General features: G+C 42.9%; 1 protein-coding gene across 3 annotated transcripts in view; it reads right to left on the bottom strand.

Moving 5' to 3' along the window:
- The window catches only part of PIK3CB (phosphatidylinositol-4,5-bisphosphate 3-kinase catalytic subunit beta), a 278,272-nt gene that overhangs the window by 66,057 nt on the left and 195,366 nt on the right, over positions 1–16,849 (bottom strand). For all 3 annotated transcript variants that reach the window (XM_082249418.1, XM_082249419.1, XM_082249417.1), the window contains exon 12: positions 6,832–7,020. In XM_082249418.1, coding sequence (XP_082105544.1) covers positions 6,832–7,020 — 189 coding nt within the window. The remainder of the gene's footprint in view (positions 1–6,831; positions 7,021–16,849) is intronic.

Genomic DNA, 16,849 nt, shown 5'->3' with positions numbered 1-16,849 from the left:
TGTAGTTCAGTCACCAGGCTGGTCTTCCTATTTTTCAAGGCCCAAAGTACTGATAGTATGCAGCTCACTTTAACATACTGGAAATGTCACAGTATGTCTGTATGTCTAATTATCATGCACAGGGATCAGAGGCTTGTTCTGGAAATACCTTTTGTGGATAATTGTCCAGTACAGGGGAAGAAGCACAGGTAGATATGTCTGACACAAGTGTCATACACATTGGGTACTGAAGACTTAGTGATATACGGTAATCAGTAGAAGTACACTTTCTCAAAGTCAAAGTCCTGTGATGTACACCTTATGAGCAGAGTGCTGACTATGCAAGAGGAATTTTCCAGACCTGTTTATAAACCTTACAGAGCGATTCTCTACTTCCCTGTTTATCAGTTCACGGTCTGGATGTCTGATTACAGACAGGACAGGAAATTGTTGTGTATGAAATCTGGCCTCACTTTCCTTTCAATGCACCTGGACATCTAGTTATAGAATCACATCGCTTCCAGAAGAGGATGCTGCGCTGCAGTATATGTTCTATGACAATTATTTTGGAACTGGTGCAAAAAGAGAGATGGTGGAAAATTTACTCTGCACTATTACTCTGGCCATACCAGCATAACCCATGTGATAGTTACCTGCTGTAAAGGAGCGTGGGGAAGAGCCACAATGAATAGCTTTTATTGGCTACAATAATGATCTACTTCTGTTTAAAACATTTTTCATTGAGAACGTTATTATGTGAAGAGAAAGTGATGAGTTTGGAGAGAAATCTATAGCATGCAATGTTTATTGAACATGAAAGTAGTATTGATGTTAACCCCTTCCTAACAAGCATATGCATATGTGGCCTCATGAAAGTGGGTATTTATCCATGGGGCCGCATATATGCGCTGCTGTGGCTGTGCTGAGAACATGCTTCCAGCACAGAGATCAACCGCTCACTTAAAATCTCTGGGTCTCATACCAATGATCAGGAACCAGGAGGCTTGGTTCTAGTTGATGTTATCCTTGCGATAACCTCCAACTGACTATCACACTTGTAGGTCACTGTATAGCCCACCCCTGTAATGTTTTTTCCTCTTAAATGGAGAAGATGCATTGTATCTTCTTTCCTTGCTAGAGGAGAAAAAGGTATAAAACAAAGATATGCATGTATGTAAAAATAAATAAATAGAAAAAAATAGCTAGATCCCGTTTTGATCTAGGTCGTCAGGATTAAAGTTAGGGTCAAAGTCATGGTCAAAGTATCGGGGTCAAAGGTCAGGGTCAGTGTATTTTAGGCGAGGTAAAAAAAAAAAGGCGTTTAAAATTAAGCATCAGTGTCAGTAGGATAAAAAAGTAAAAAATAAATGCACACTATTGTTTCAGGGCCCTACTAAGGATACAAACAACAAAAACCATACACACTGTATCACTGCGATCAGAAGCAAGATAATTATTTTTGGATTGTTCTTGGTATGTATAGTAAGGTGGTAGGTTATGGTAATAGCAAGAAATATACAATAATTATTTAAGCATTTTTCATATTTTGTGCAAGATTTCAATAAAAAAAAAAAAAAATCAGGAGATATTCATTACTATTTACCAACAAATGAATGTCCAATTTCTCCAGAAAAAAAAATAAAGGTATACTTTTGTTTAATAGTGACATGCACTCTCTGTTTTTTCGATTGCTTCAAAGACATGGCAGATAAAAATCTGAAGAAATACACAATTCATTTTGTACAAACAGAGATTGTAAACAACCACCACAACTGTATTAATAATGGCTTTAGTTAGCATTTATTTCCCATGAAATGAAATAAAAAAAATGAATTTGAGCATTATATTGGTGGCATATCGCTAAGAGTAATCAGAGTTTTTGTAAATGTCATTAGATTAATAAAGCACCTTAACCCACACATTTTTATAATTTGAATGACCGTAATTCTTGTGCACAAAACTTCTGCACCTGCCATAGAAATACAGAGATGTCCTCTGCCTTTTGTATCATTTTGGAGAATGCAGCTTGAAAGAGAGACATCCCATGTTTCAGCAAGTGGACTGATCAACTGACAGTCAAATAAAGCAGGGAGCAGCTTAGACTACTGTCATCTTCACGACAGGTAAGAAGCATCTCTAAAAGTTTTTTTTTTTCTTTTTAAGAATAACTCGATCCTACAAAATGCTTTATGTTTTAAAATCATGGTGTGGTGCCAAACACTAACTTTTTAAATCTGTTACTCAGAATACATTTACATGCAGAAATCAAGGTTGTATCAAAGCTCCCAGACATACATGGTAGTTTTCCAGTCATGGATCTGTAATCTGTAGGAATTTTCAGATTCCCCCCTGAACAGTAAGAGTCAAGCTGTGATTGGAGGAAATCATGTCTTGCGTCTTTTGGAAGTCAGTGTGCAGGCCGTGGTTTGGAAGGAAGCTGAGGTCTGAGTGACCTGACAGGAGCAAGGAAATTCCAAAAATACAGCTTGCTTCATGTTTACATTCCGCTGCTGTAAATCTGGAAGGGAAGCGAGGGCTACAGAGGAGCTCTGTGACCAGCACAGATAATCAGCCATCAAAATGCTAACCCGAAGGACGCCCAGAGACCAAAGGATGTCTAAAAACAGCACTGCATCCATACAACCTCCAATCAGTGAATGCAGACAGGAAACCATCTTATTACAGCCCTGTACAGCTGTGTTTGCTCTTAATGTAAAATGCCAATTCATTTCTGGAGCTAAGCAGAAATGCTGATAGGAATCTTAAGGCTGAAAAATCAGTTCATAGTAGCTTTATGTAGCTTTACAAATGATTAAAGAAGCTGCTAATGAAAGACTGAGTTACCCCCAGAGCACTCACGTGATCTTCTCTACTTGTAACCCAATGCACTGTCAGTAACATGCTAAACCCTGCCTGACATGCCAGGATCTATGGCTTCTCATAGACATAAAACAGTGGTCTGAAGAAGAAGCTTCATGTTTGTTTCAAAAAGATTGTACAAAGAATTGGCCTTTAAGGCTGAAATTCTTCATCCGTTTTTCATTGCAATCAAATTGCATTTCCATTTTAACATCTCAATGTGATACTCATGTGCAATCTTCACCTAATTTCAATATTATCTAGCATTAGTGTGTGTGTTTTGATAATGGAAAACCGTTTTGGAAGAAAAAGGATGGTCACTGTGTACAGAAAAAACATTTATTCAAGTAAGCTTTTGTGGGTCTGGCTAGCAGTCCGTTTGGTCTATGGGTAGCATAATAGAATAAAATGTATTGCTGCGCTAGATGGAAATAAACAAAATGAACACAATATGTAAATAGAACCAAAAGCTGCTAACACAATAAGATTCTGAATAAAAATCAATAAAAACAAATATAAATGAAGGTGTAGTGCTAATCCATAAAAAGAACCATTCAAGTCCATAGGAAATATAATAAAGAGTCCACGTGCATAATATAAATCACACCGGCAAGCTGTAGTTGTCACAGCTTGCCGGTGTGATTTATATTATGTACGTGGACTCTTATTATATTTCCTATGGACTTGAATGGTTCTTTTTATGGATTAGCACTACACCTTCATTTATATGTATGGGTAGCATAGACTGATGAAAATTGGGGGCATTGAGCTCATAGGCTGTATCCTCACAAGGCTTTACATTTTCTTCTTTAAGGCTGGGTTCACACTTGGAACGGATGTGGCTGATAGCAGGGGTCCAGTGTGCCCCTGTTCTCCAATTCAGGCCCAAATTTTTGACTGACTTCGGACCTGAAATAGAGGACTCCTGCGTAATGCGCTCCGGAGATGTGTGAACCGGCTCCACTGAGAGCCAGTCACAATCTCCGGTCATGCAAATTGGATGCGGGGAAACCCCACATCTGTACTGTGTGCCCAAATCAAAATGCAGCTGCAGACTGCACAGCAAAGATGAGAGGAGCTGGAAATGGTAATGTAGGATTTGGCCAGGGATAATTATCCTTGAAATTCTGTAGTTTCATAAAATGACCCCCCCCTCCTAAACATCTAATTTCCTCAAAAATACCATCCGACATTGTCAGCCATGATATACTGATCTTTCAATTTCTGTATTATCAGGAAAAATCCAGTTCAATCCTTTGTGAACTGCAGTGTCAGTAAGTTTGGCCATAGGCATCAGTAGCAGTTTATAAAAAGTATCTTGGGCTTTGGTGCAGGTACTGCATGGTTCTAGAGCTCTACATAAAATGGCTATAGAAAAGAATCACTCACCTTTAAAATTCAGGCTGCAGAGCAAGAAATTGTGATTTGAAAGGGGGTTGATTTTTTTCTATAACCACTGTATAATAGCCTAAAAAGACCTTCAAAACTGCTCAAGAAAGATCTTGTCACACTAACATTTTCTAAGCACCGAATTGTAAAGAAGATTATACAAATGTGTCTTTCCTTGCACTCACACCTATCAATAATAATGGTGTAGATGAAAGGTCCCTCAAAGTTTGCTGGGAAATGGACACTTACCCTATGTTCACATCTATGTGATTTTTAGTGTGTTTTGCAGTTTGCAGAAAGGCATTACAGTCCATTTAACATGGTTTCCTATGGTACACATTCACATCTATGCGTTTTGCAGCCGATAGGTTTTTGAAAAGGGTCGGTTTTTGAAAAGGGTCGGGGACTTTTTCCCGTATTTTGCATGTACTGGACCTCACTGGAATGGCACCCAAAACGCAAGTGTATATAGCTGGTTGCCAAGGAACGGCCGGGAATCCAGCAGCCACTTCCTTAACAACCAATGAGTCATCAGCGGTCAGCTGAATGGAAAAAAACTGAATGTAAAAAAAACAAAAAAATAATTGACCCAGGGGAACCCCACGCCAGTTTGTTTTTTTCTTTTAACAAAGAAAAAAGATGGCTTGAAAAAAATGGCATGGGGTCCCCCAGGTCCATACGCTGTTTTTTTTTACTTCACTATTTTTTTTTTGTTGTCGCCAATTTTTTTGTGTGTTTTACATTCCGCTGTCAGCTGAGGGCTTATTGGTTGTTAAGGATGCTGTTGGCTTCCCGGCCTGCTCCTTAGCAACCAGCTATATAAAGCGTGTTTAATGAGAAAAAAATGAAAACCGCATGTAAAAACGCATAAAAACACAAGGGTTTAAAAACGCACTGCAAAACGTGCCTAAAAAATGCATTGAGCATAGCCCGCATAGATGTGAACCTAGACTTGCAGGAATGCCCATCTCCTTGGTCCCCATCAGCTGTCACTACTTTTGCCCTCTGATCTCATTTCAGTACTGTATTCTACTGTATAGTGATGGGAGGTCAGAGGAAGGAAGGAGGAAGAGCTGCCAGTGACTCAGTAGATTGGCACCTCTTGATACTCTTGGAGGTACCAGTGTCCCAGCATACTTTGGAGGACCAGTTCTCTGCAACAGAGCAGCATTCTGCATTGCAAGTGGCAGGAAAGGTAAACATGTACAACCTTTTTTAGAGGTTTATGCTTGGATTAAAAAAAATATTAAAATGGGACAGGGTCTCTTTAAATAGCAACTGATGGCAATATATGCAATGATTGTAATGCTTATGCATTACAAGGAAATGGCACCTGAGATAAGGTTTATAACATGAATGTTAAAGGTAAGTTTAGTGGATTTTTTTTTAAAGTTAATTGCAGCTAGATGTATCAGTTCCCTTACAATACTCATCTCTGTACACAGTGCTGTATACTTGTCTCTTAGTATTTATGTGCTATATCTGCCAGTACCACACATTTAAATAATCCCTTATGGACAGATTTAGATGGCTGAATTTTGTTCCCATCTATACCAGTTTCCCTTACAGAGAAGTTGATTTAATGTTAGTCTTCTTTCAAACCAGCTTTTTGGAAAAGTTTCCTTCAATTACAGTTGTAGCATTGATCATTGCATTCCGACAGCAGAGGGGTCCTGCTGTCAGAATACAACACAAAGGGGGGGGGGTTTCTCCATCCATCTCACTTGTGTGGATGGGGAACTAAGTTTTGTTTTTTATAATCAACCAGCTATCTAATAGAAAAAAAAAAGATCTATATATGACCAGCCTTATGCTTGGTTCACTCAATAAGAAAAATGGACAAAAAAAACAAAATAAAAACACACATTCGGAGCAATTGTCTGATAACCTATTTGTACACAGCTTTCTAGAGCCCATCACAACAGTTCATGTGAAAATATCCAAAGGAACAAGCACAAACATTTTTCTCAAAAGATAACTGAACAAACAATTTTTGTGTAATTAGTATTGTATTTGTATGACAAAAACTGAGTGACCGTGAGAAAGAATACTTTACAATACATTACAACACTTCCAAAGTTGTATTTGAACGAGAATTTTTGTAACTTTAGTAACCTATTCGTTTTCCATATGACGCTGGCACGCAAAGAAAATGGACAATCATTCAGTTATTCAGAAGCTAAGGCTACAGGAAACAAAAGGATGTAAACAGTGGGTTGTGCAAGATCAGAAGTTGAATACCTGGATGATTTTCATGAACTCTCAGCTGGCAGTTTGAAGAATTCAGTGTACCATTAACCATACCAGAGCTAGATCTCAATATTCAGTACAAGTATATGCAATAGCAACAGAAAGTAAGAGGAATGTGTTTTATACTATACTACAGTAATATGCCCTCATGCTGTAAAGAGCTGTGCAAACTGTTGGCGCTATTTAATCCAGTATAATAATAATATAAAAAGGATCAGCAATTCGGTAATCATTTGTGTAGCAACTTTATGAGCAATGAACTATAAAATTTGTTACATAATACTAAAAAGATAAAAAGTGTTCTGTACTGTGACAACTTGTACAGTATATCTTTAGTAACACATCTTCTCTTACCTGGGCAACATCTTCAAGCTTGCTCCACTTAACAGATAGCAGTAGTTTAGGAAGTGAACAGGGGAAGTTTTCTCTACAGTCGTACCGCAAGGTCCAGATTAGATCCTTCTCATTCTCACATAGCTGGCAAAGTGGATCCCTCTCCATGATCTCCTTCAGCTCGATATTAAATTTCTTTCCTCCACGACCCTGAGAAATGACAATGTTCACATATTAAATGCCATCAGCTCAAGATCAGTGTAAATGAAAAGCTTGGAAATAGCTCTTCCTCCATGGCCCCCAACCTAATCTAGAAACCCCTCACTCTGCCCTGATGCTTATTTTCACCTGCCTATCAGTGGTAGCCTTCTTCAGTGTTTACATTCTCCGGTTTTATTTTGCACCAGCTGAGCCTGTGCAGTAACTACCTGTAGATTTAAATTGAGCGTCACTCCAACACTAAAGATGCTAGGAGTACATTTCCATTTAGGTATATGGGAAATCACTGTGCAGGCATGGCCATTTCCAGGGAAGATTTCAGGCAGGAGGATGCAAACAATGGAGGAGGTCGCTGCAGTCAGGGACAGGTAAGCGAGCACCAGGTGGAGCATGGGGTGAGGTTCTATGTTAAATGAGGTTAGGAGGCTAGGGAGATTTTTGTTAGCAAACTTTTCCAATAAAATGAACCTGTCATTTAAAGAAGTCCTGTTGCCGGACCATTCTTTTTAACAAAATCTCCCTGCAAAATGATATGTGCATTCAACGTATTTTACAAATGTTATTGACTTGTAAAAAAGTCTCTCTTGTGTAGACATCCAAAAGCTCAGAGATCGCTGCTGGGTGCTGCCATCTTGGATGTGATGTCAGCAGCTCCAGGAAACTCAGAACTTTCACTCAAATGCCGCTCTATAGGATTAACTTTTGCTGCTACCCCAGCAGAGCTAGGCTGTGCTAGGGAAAGGATTAGTCAATTTTCCTGCAATTTCAAAAGCACATTGCAAGTTCGCAAAAAATGCATTTATGGAAAAGAAAAACGTAAGCAAGTAAGCTTTTACAATGCCAATTTTTTTACCTGCATTTTGGGGTCCCTGTTAAGGATTTTTTTCCTTGAATTTAAAAGATAGCCAAATAGAAATGTTTAATCAACAGATGGTCAGTAGTCAAATGGGATAAATGTGGGAAAACCCTTGCTGCTGAGCAATGCTCCTGAACAAATTTTTTTTTTTTGTTTGTGAAAAAATCTCTATGTAGAATTACAAAATTGTATTAATGCAAGTTACCTGATGCAAAGCAGCCAACAACCCCCAGCACACATCCCTGTCTGCTTCTAGTCAACTAATTACTGTCAAGATTACCAACAAATTTATTCTCACTATATTCAATTACAGGCAACAATCAAAATGTCCACTAGGTGGCAGAGTAGCACTAGTAACAAGTCTGTTAAAAAAAAAAAAAAAAAAAAAAAAAAAAAACACACAAGCCAGTGACATCAGCAACCACTTTTTGCTGTAATCTGAAACCAGCGTGAGGTTTACCGGGAAACGTCTCATGAATTTTATAAGTCAAAGTAAAATCCAGGCAGCCCAAACCAACTTAGCTGCCATATGATAAAATACTAAAGACTTAGGAGTGCAGTGCAGAAGACTAACATTTGGACTGTATGTGGGAACAAATGAGCATTTGCACAACAACAGGTTCATTCAATAGTGATGCGTTTTTCATCAAAATGGTTCTATTTCTATAAAGAAACCTTGTAATAAGAGGAATATTAGGGTTGACACTGCTGACATCCTTCTAAAAATACTACCTAACTGGTTGTCTCTGGTGTTAATACTTTTTGGGTTGCAGACCCAGAACAAGTCTGCAGTTTGGAAAGGGTGAAATCAGAACTCCTAATCTGTATACTTTTTCTAACTCCGTTCCCCTGACGGTAGGGATGGCGTGTGCTTAAGTGTCACAGCCAGGCAGCAAACATTTTCAAACTTAGAGGTCAGCAATTGAAGCCTCCACATTCTCTTGTTAAAGGATTCCTTTACACTACCAGATTTAGGTAAAGGAATGGTGTATAGCGTTTTTTCTACCCTGGTAGCCATCCCTTTAGCATAATAAATTCAGTTTGGTAACTGGTAACTTAAGCCTGAATACCTTAGCAGGAGTAGAGCATCTCCATAGTTTGTGGGATGAAATTTTTATTTATTACCTATCCTAGCCTACTTATCAACATTGCCTGTAATAACCCCCATGAGACTCAGTAAAGGTAATAACCCCCATGAGACTCGGTAAGATACAAAACTACAACAGAGTCCTGCAAAGGAGGACACAGGACTAACTGACCCCCTGGAAGGGCACACACAGGAACATAGGACGCTGCTGGTTTGAATTCCTAAGACAATAACAGAACAAACCGCTGAAATACGCACAGAAAAAGAAAGTGCAGATATTATGTTAAAAGTAGGATATCTGAATTTATGGAATGTGTTCTCTAGAAGAAGCTGAATTCTGGCATAAGCAAATATTCAGTGGGTATAGAAAAGAATCTCCCTCCCTTTGAAATAATCACATTTGGTTGCGTTGCAGCCTACAGGTTTTGCTTTAACCAACTGTATTTACTGAGTGCAACTTTAATTATTAGTATACAGGATTTGTATAGCGCCGACAGTTTGCGCAGCGCTTTACAATATACAGTGCATACCATAAGTATTCACAGCGCTTCACTTTTTCCACATTTTGTTATGTTGCAGCCTTATTCCAAAATAGATTAAATTCATTATTTTCCTCAAAATTCTACAAACAATACCCTATAATGACAACGTGAAAAAAGTTTGTTTGAAATCTTTGCAAATTTATAAAAAAAAAAAAAAAATCACATGTACATAAGTATTCACAGCCTTTGCCAGGAGACTCAAAATTTAGTTCAGGAGCATTCTGTTTCCACGGATCATCCTTGAGATGTTTCCACAACTTGATTGGAGTCAACCTGTGGTAAATTCAGTTGACTGGATGTGATCTGGAAAGGCACACATCCGTCTATATAAGGTCCCATAGTTAACAGTGTATGTCGAGAGCACAAACCAAGCCATGAATTTCAAGGAATTGTCTGTAGAGCTCCGAGACAAGAGTGTATCGAGGCACAGATCTGGAGAAGGGTATAGAAAAAAATGTCTGCAGCAGTGAAGGTCCCAACGAGCACAGTGGCCTCCATCATCCATAAATGGAAGAAGTCTGGAACCACCATGACTCTTCCTAGAGAGGGGAGAAGGTCCTTAGTCAGGGAGGTGACCAAGAACCCAATGGTCACTCTGACAGAGCACCAGCGTTCTCTGTGGAGAGAGGAGAATCTTCTAGGAGAACAACTATCTCTGCAGCACTCTGCTATTTAGGCCTGTATAGTAGAGTGGCCAGATGGAAGCCACTCCTCAGTAAAAGGAACATGACAGCCCGCCTGGTATTTGTCAAAAGGCACCAGAAGGACTCTCAGACCACGAGAAACAAAATTCTCTGATCAGATGAAACAAAGATTGAACCCTTTGGCCTGAATGGCAAGCGTCAAGTCTGGGGGAAACCAGGCACTGCTCATCACCTGGCCAATACCATCCCTACAGTGAAGCATGGTGGTGGCAGCATCATGCTGTGGGGATGTTTTTCAGTGGCAGGAACAGGGAAGCTAGTCAGGATGGAGTTAAAGATGAATGTATAGAGACATCCTTAATGAAAACCTGTTCCAAAGTTATCTGGACGTCAGATTGGGGCGAAGGTTCAACTTCCAAAAGGACAACGACCCTAAAAACGCAGCCAAGATAACAAAGGAGTGGCTACGGGACAACTCTGTGAATGTCCTTGAATGGCCCAGACTTAAACCTGATTGAACACCCTTGCGGCCAAAGGGACTTCAACAAATTATTGAGCAAAGGCTGTGAATACTTATGTACATGGGATTTTTTTCATTTTTAACAAATTTGCAAAAATTTCAAACAAGCGTCTTTCACATTGTCATTATGGGGTATTGTTTGTAGAATTTCGAAGGAAATAATTAATTGAACCCAGTTTGGAAAAAGGCTGTAACATAACAAAATGTGGAAAAAGTGAAGCGCCCTGATTACTTTCTGGATGCACTGTAAAGGGAGACAATACAGTTCAATACAAGAGGGTTAGGAGGGCCCTGCTCCTGCGAGCTTACAATAGAATAGGGAGCTGCTTGTGTAACCGAGGGATGAACTGATGAGGGAAGTATATTTGGTTTTTAGCTGAAGGCAGGATAGGCCTACCTGATGGGATCGCCTAAAAGTGGACAGAGTAGGAGATAATCAAGCAGGTTGGGGTAGCGAGTTCCAGAGGATAGTCAAGGCTCTGCAGAAAAGCATGGGGCAGGGGACAAGAGAGCTAGAGAACAGGAGGGGTTGAGAGGATGGTTTGGTTGATATTTGGAGACAAGATTAATGATGTAGCAGAGATGTAAATGGCTTTGAAGGTTATTGTTTGGGTTTTGAATTTTATTCGTTGGGCAATGGGAAGCCAGTGGCTGGATTGGCAGAGAGAGGTGATGGACACTGAACCAACTGGTTGGCAAGGTGGATGAGTCTGGCAGCAGCATTCATGGTAGACTAAAGGGGATAAGCTTGCAGAGAGGTAGGCCAATGAAGAGGGAGTTACAATTGTCAAGGCAAGAGATAACCAGGGAGTGAATAAGTTGCTTAGGAGTTTCAACAGTAAAAAGGGGTGTATTTTGGAGATGTTACAGAGGTGAAGTATGCAAGACTTTGACAGCGATTCGATTTGGGGCTGAAAGGACAGGTCAGAGCTCAGAAGTACACCTAGCACCCTTGAGGGAAGGGACTGATGGCTGTATTATTGATCTAGATGGAGCAGTCCAGGGGGGGAGGGGGGACACGGGCTGGCGAGATTATGATAAGCTCAGTTTTAGAAAGATTGTGTTTGAGGAGGGGGTGTGACATCCATGCTGGTATGTCAGTTAATAAGTTAGTAATTCAAGGAGACTGAAGGAGTGAGGTGAGAAGTAGAGAGATAGATTTGTGTATTTTCAGCATAGAAATTTATTAATTGACATAGGGAGGAGGTGTAAATGGAGAAGAGGAGGGGTCCAAGGGCAGAACCTTGGGGTACCCCTACAGAAAGAGTAAGAAACATAGTTAAAGGTAACAATTAAGAAGCACTGTGATAGCTAGGAGGAGAACCAGGAGAGAGCAGAGTCTTGAAGGCCAAGAGAGTGGAGTTTTTTTCTTTTTTAAAGGGGGGGGGGGGGGGGGGTGGTTAAAAGTATCAAAAGCTGCGGATAGGTCAAGTAGGAGAATGGCGAAATGGTTTTAGCAGTTAGTAGATAAGTGAGTTTCAGTAGGGCAGTTTCAGTGAAGTGTAGCAAGTTAAAGCCAGACTGTTAGGGTCCTTTCACACGGCCGCTCCGTGTGCGGATGATTTGCGGACATAATGTAAGTGAATGGCACTGCGGATGTCAGCGGAATACCATCCGCTGACACCCGATTTTCCTCCTGTCAGTTCTGTTCCGTTTTTACGAACGGAACAGAACCCCATTTTTCCTTCCGTGTAAAAAACGGAAAGGAAGGAAAATCGGATGTCAGCGGTGTCATCCGCTGACATCCGCAGTGCCATATACTTACATTATGTTCGCATATCATCCGCAAACGGATGGGATGATATGCGGGCACACGGAGCGGATGACAGAAATGTCATCCGCTCCGTGGGAAAAAAAAAAAAAAAGTCCCGCAGCGGACCTTTCACATGGAGCGGCCGTGTGAAAGGAGCCTTAGGGGTCAGGAATGTTGTTGTCAGTGAGGTAGGAGCTCAGATGGTTGTAGGCTAAGTGTTCTAAAGGTTTGATGCAAAACGGGAGCAAGGAGATGGGACCTAAATTGTTCAGGCTGGTGGGGTCCAGTTAGGGATTTTTAGGTATGGGGGTAATCAGTGCATGTTTTAGAGGGGAGGGGGAAGGTGCCAGTAAAGGGGGAGAGATTAAAGATGTGGCTGAGGGATCATAGGATTAAAGGAGGGTGAGCATAGCAGTTGTGAGGGAACAGGATCCAGGGGACAGGTGGTAAGGAAGGCTTCTGAGAAAACTTTAGCGACCACTTCAGTAGTAGCAAGGTCAAAAACATAAAGTGATTAGAGCGGTTTTGTACAAGGTAGGTTAAGTGGGATAAAGGTCTGTGCAGTGGAGATGCCTCCACAAATAGAATTAATCTTGTTTTTTGAAGTGATTGGCAATCTAACGTCCAAGTGAAAGATATAAACACCAACATGTCAGAAAAATTAAAAAAAAAAAGTTGGAAAAAGGATTACCCCCTTGTATCAGTATTTTGTTGAACCACCTTCTGCTTTAATTACAGCCTTTATTCTGTTGGGATATGTCTCTACTAACTTTGCACATCTAGACTTTGCCATATTTGCCAACTCTTGTTTACAGAACTGCTCATGTTCAGTTAAATTAGATGGTGACTGTCTGTAGACTGCAGTCTTCAAGCCATTCCACAGATTTTCAATGGGGTTCAAGTCTGGGCTCTGACTAGGCCACACAAGGACATTCACCTTTTTCTCATTCAACCACTGTGCTAATTTTTGCTGTGTGCTTTGGGTCATTGTCATGTCGGAAGGTAAACCTTCCTATTGACTGCTTTCTGGCAGAGGGCAGTAGAGATTTTCCTCAAGAACTTGACTGTATTTTGCCCCATCCATTTTTTCTTCTATCCCGACAAGTGTTCCAGTCCCTGCTGCAAAGAAACACACCCATAACAGGATATTATCACCTACATCCATTCTTTACTTTAGGCTGTGGCGTCACTAGGGGGGTGCGGTCCGCACCGGGTGACACCCGCCAAGAGGGGTGACACCATATGTTTCCCCAGCTGCCTGCAGTGCAGTCTTCACTTGTCACTGTGTACATTAAAGCAGTTGAAGCTTTCGGCCGTACACCGCCCCTCCTCCTCTTGCTATGTTTTCCTTCCTGTACACAGAGGGGGAGGAGGCAGTCCGAGGTACCACGCTGCCTGAATAACATTCTCCAGGATAAGAGAAGCCGGCCGTCTCTTCATTGCAGTTATTGCCACCCCGGTGAGTCTGAAATGGTTGTCTACAAATACATTTGTATTGCACAACTGCTTGGACAACAAGGACTTTTATTTGGCATATTACAGGATCACAAGCCTAGTCAATAACCCTAAAATGAGACTGCATAGTTAAACTGGGACAAGGTAAATTGCAGGCAACCCTTCAACTGCTGGCACATTATCACTGGAAGGGATCGTTCATGTTCTTTTTAACTTCAAGAACATTGAACTTCAACAGTATTTTATGTTTTAGGAGAGAGTGCTACTGTAATATGCCATGTATGTCTCCAGTCTCTTGTATACCACAGAAGCATGTCCACAATCTCCGACCACCCCTGTACTATGTCCACAATCTCCGACCACCCCTGTACTATGTCCGCAGTCTCCAACACCCCTGTACTATGTCCACAATCTCCAACACCCCTGTACTATGTCCACAATCTCCGACCACCCCTGTACTATGTCCACAATCTCCGACCACCCCTGTACTATGTCCACAATCTCCGACCACCCCTGTACTATGTCCACAATCTCCGACCCCCCCTGTACTATGTCCACAATCTCCGACCCCCCCTGTACTATGTCCGCAGTGTCTAACACCCCCTGTACTATGTCCACAGCAGGCTCTTTTCCTCGCTCAGTCCACCAGAGAACAGGTAGCGAGCTGCGGGCTGTCAGTTTATCCCCCCCCCCCCTTTCCTTTTCTCCTGTCAGCAGTGCAGGAGAAGAGAGAACGGCTCTCATCTGATTGCCACCCAGCTTACTGCCCGGTCTGTTTCCCTTCCCGCTGGCCACCGCGGAGGGCCAATCAGAGGAGACTAGGGGGGCATCAAGGGACATGTAAAGGCCCGTACACACGTACCGATCGTCAACGAACGATCGGCCGTCTTTTGTCCCTGTCGGTGTCTGTTGAAAAGTGCAAAGACAGCACAAGAATTTTGTCCACCGACTACAGCCGACTGCAGAAGTTATGTCATGTAATGGTTAACTTTCCCTGTGTTTTTCCTTTTCTGAGCATGCCCAGTCTTGCAAATCTGCGGTCTGTCATCCGAATTCTGTACTGACTGGCGAACAATCGGCCGCTCTGGTGTCGGCATACAAAAATTTTAATGCTTGCAAGACAGACTCTTGTCGGCAGAATGTGTGCTGATGGCTGTCGGAGGCACCATACTAACAAGCGTACAATCGGCAGATCTTTCGTCCGCCGACGTTTGTATGCCGACGATCGGTACGTGTGTACGGGCCTTAAATTCCTGAAGATTGGCAGCCCCATTTGTTGTCCACAGGGAGCAGACCACAGCCCCCATCATGCACTCTGCTGGGGGGAGAGATTGAGGACTGGGAAAAACCTGAGGGAGTGAGTGCTACACCATAAAGAGAGGACTGTGCTGGGGGAAGTGAGAGAGAGCCACACTGCCCAGCACCACCAGAGAGAGAGCCACACTGCCCAGCACCACCAGAGAGAGGGCCACACTGCCCAGCACCACCAGAGAGAGGGCCACACTGCCCAGCACCACCAGAGAGAGGGCCACACTGCCCAGCACCACCAGAGAGAGGGCCACACTGCCCAGCACCCCCAGAGAGAGGGCCACACTGCCCAGCACCCCCAGAGAGAGGGCCACACTGCCCAGCACCCCCAGAGAGAGGGCCACACTGCCCAGCACCCCCAGAGAGAGGGCCACACTGCCCAGCACCCCCAGAGAGAGGGCCACACTGCCCAGCACCACCAGAGAGGGCCACACTGCCCAGCACCACCAGAGAGAGGGCCACACTGCCCAGCAGCACCAGAGAGAGGGCCACACTGCCCAGCACCACCAGAGAGAGGGCCACACTGCCCAGCACCACCAGAGAGGGGGCCACACTGCCCAGCACCACCAGAGAGGGGGCCACACTGCCCAGCACCACCAGAGAGAGGGCCACACTGCCCAGCACCACCAGAGAGAGGGCCACACTGCCCAGCACCACCAGAGAGAGGGCCACACTGCCCAGCACCACCAGAGAGAGGGCCACACTGCCCAGCACCACCAGAGAGAGGGCCACACTGCCCTGCACCACCAGAGAGAGAGCCACACTGCCCTGCACCACCAGAGAGAGAGAAAGACTGTGTCACTGCCAGGGTACAGATGGGCTACACTACTGACCAAAGTCAGCCTGGTCAACCCAGAGGGAGCGAACGTCTAACCAGAGGGATCAATGCTGCAATTTTGCTGGGTCTGGCAGGATGGCCTATCAGCCATTATCCGTTACTACTCCTAGGGACTGAGCCATTAGGAAGTGCCTAACCTGCTATCCTGTAGGCCTTACTGACCGTCGCACCCTGCTACAAAAAACTCCCAGCGCTGAGCTGCTGCCTGGCCCGAATATAGGGGGGGGGGGGGTGTGGGGGGGTGACACCATGTTTTACCGCACCAGGTGACACCAACCCTAGTGACGCCACTGACTGTAGGAATGATATTATTTGGATGCTGAGCTGTATTGGATTTCTGCCAGACAGATCGCTTGGTGTGGAGGCCAAATAGTTTAATTTTAGACTTATCTGACCAGAACACATTTTCTATGTGGTCTCAGAATCTTCAAGATGTGTGTTGGCAAAGCTGCATGAGGCATTTTTTTGAGGAGTGGCTTTTTACTTGCAACCCTTTCAGACAAGCCACATTTGTGGAGAACGTGTGATATTGTTGTCACATGCACACAATGACCAGTCTGTCAAGTTCCTGCAACTGTTTCAAGAGTTGCTGTAGGCCTCTTTGTAGCCTCTCTGACCAGTTTCCTCCTGGTTCTTTCATCAAGTTTGGAGTGACGTCCTGATCCAGGGAAGGTCTGTGTTGTACCAAATACCTTCCAGTTCTAAATAACAGACTTCACTGTGCTACTAGGCATTGATAAAGCCCTTGAGATTTTTTTTGTATCCATCTCCTGACTTGTGCCTCTCCACAACTTTATACTGGAGATCCCAGGGACAG

This window comes from Pelophylax lessonae, assembly GCF_965119305.1.
Source record: "Pelophylax lessonae genome assembly, chromosome: 3".
NCBI lineage: Eukaryota > Metazoa > Chordata > Amphibia > Anura > Ranidae > Pelophylax > Pelophylax lessonae.
This window is presented reverse-complemented; position numbering and strand designations above follow the sequence as displayed.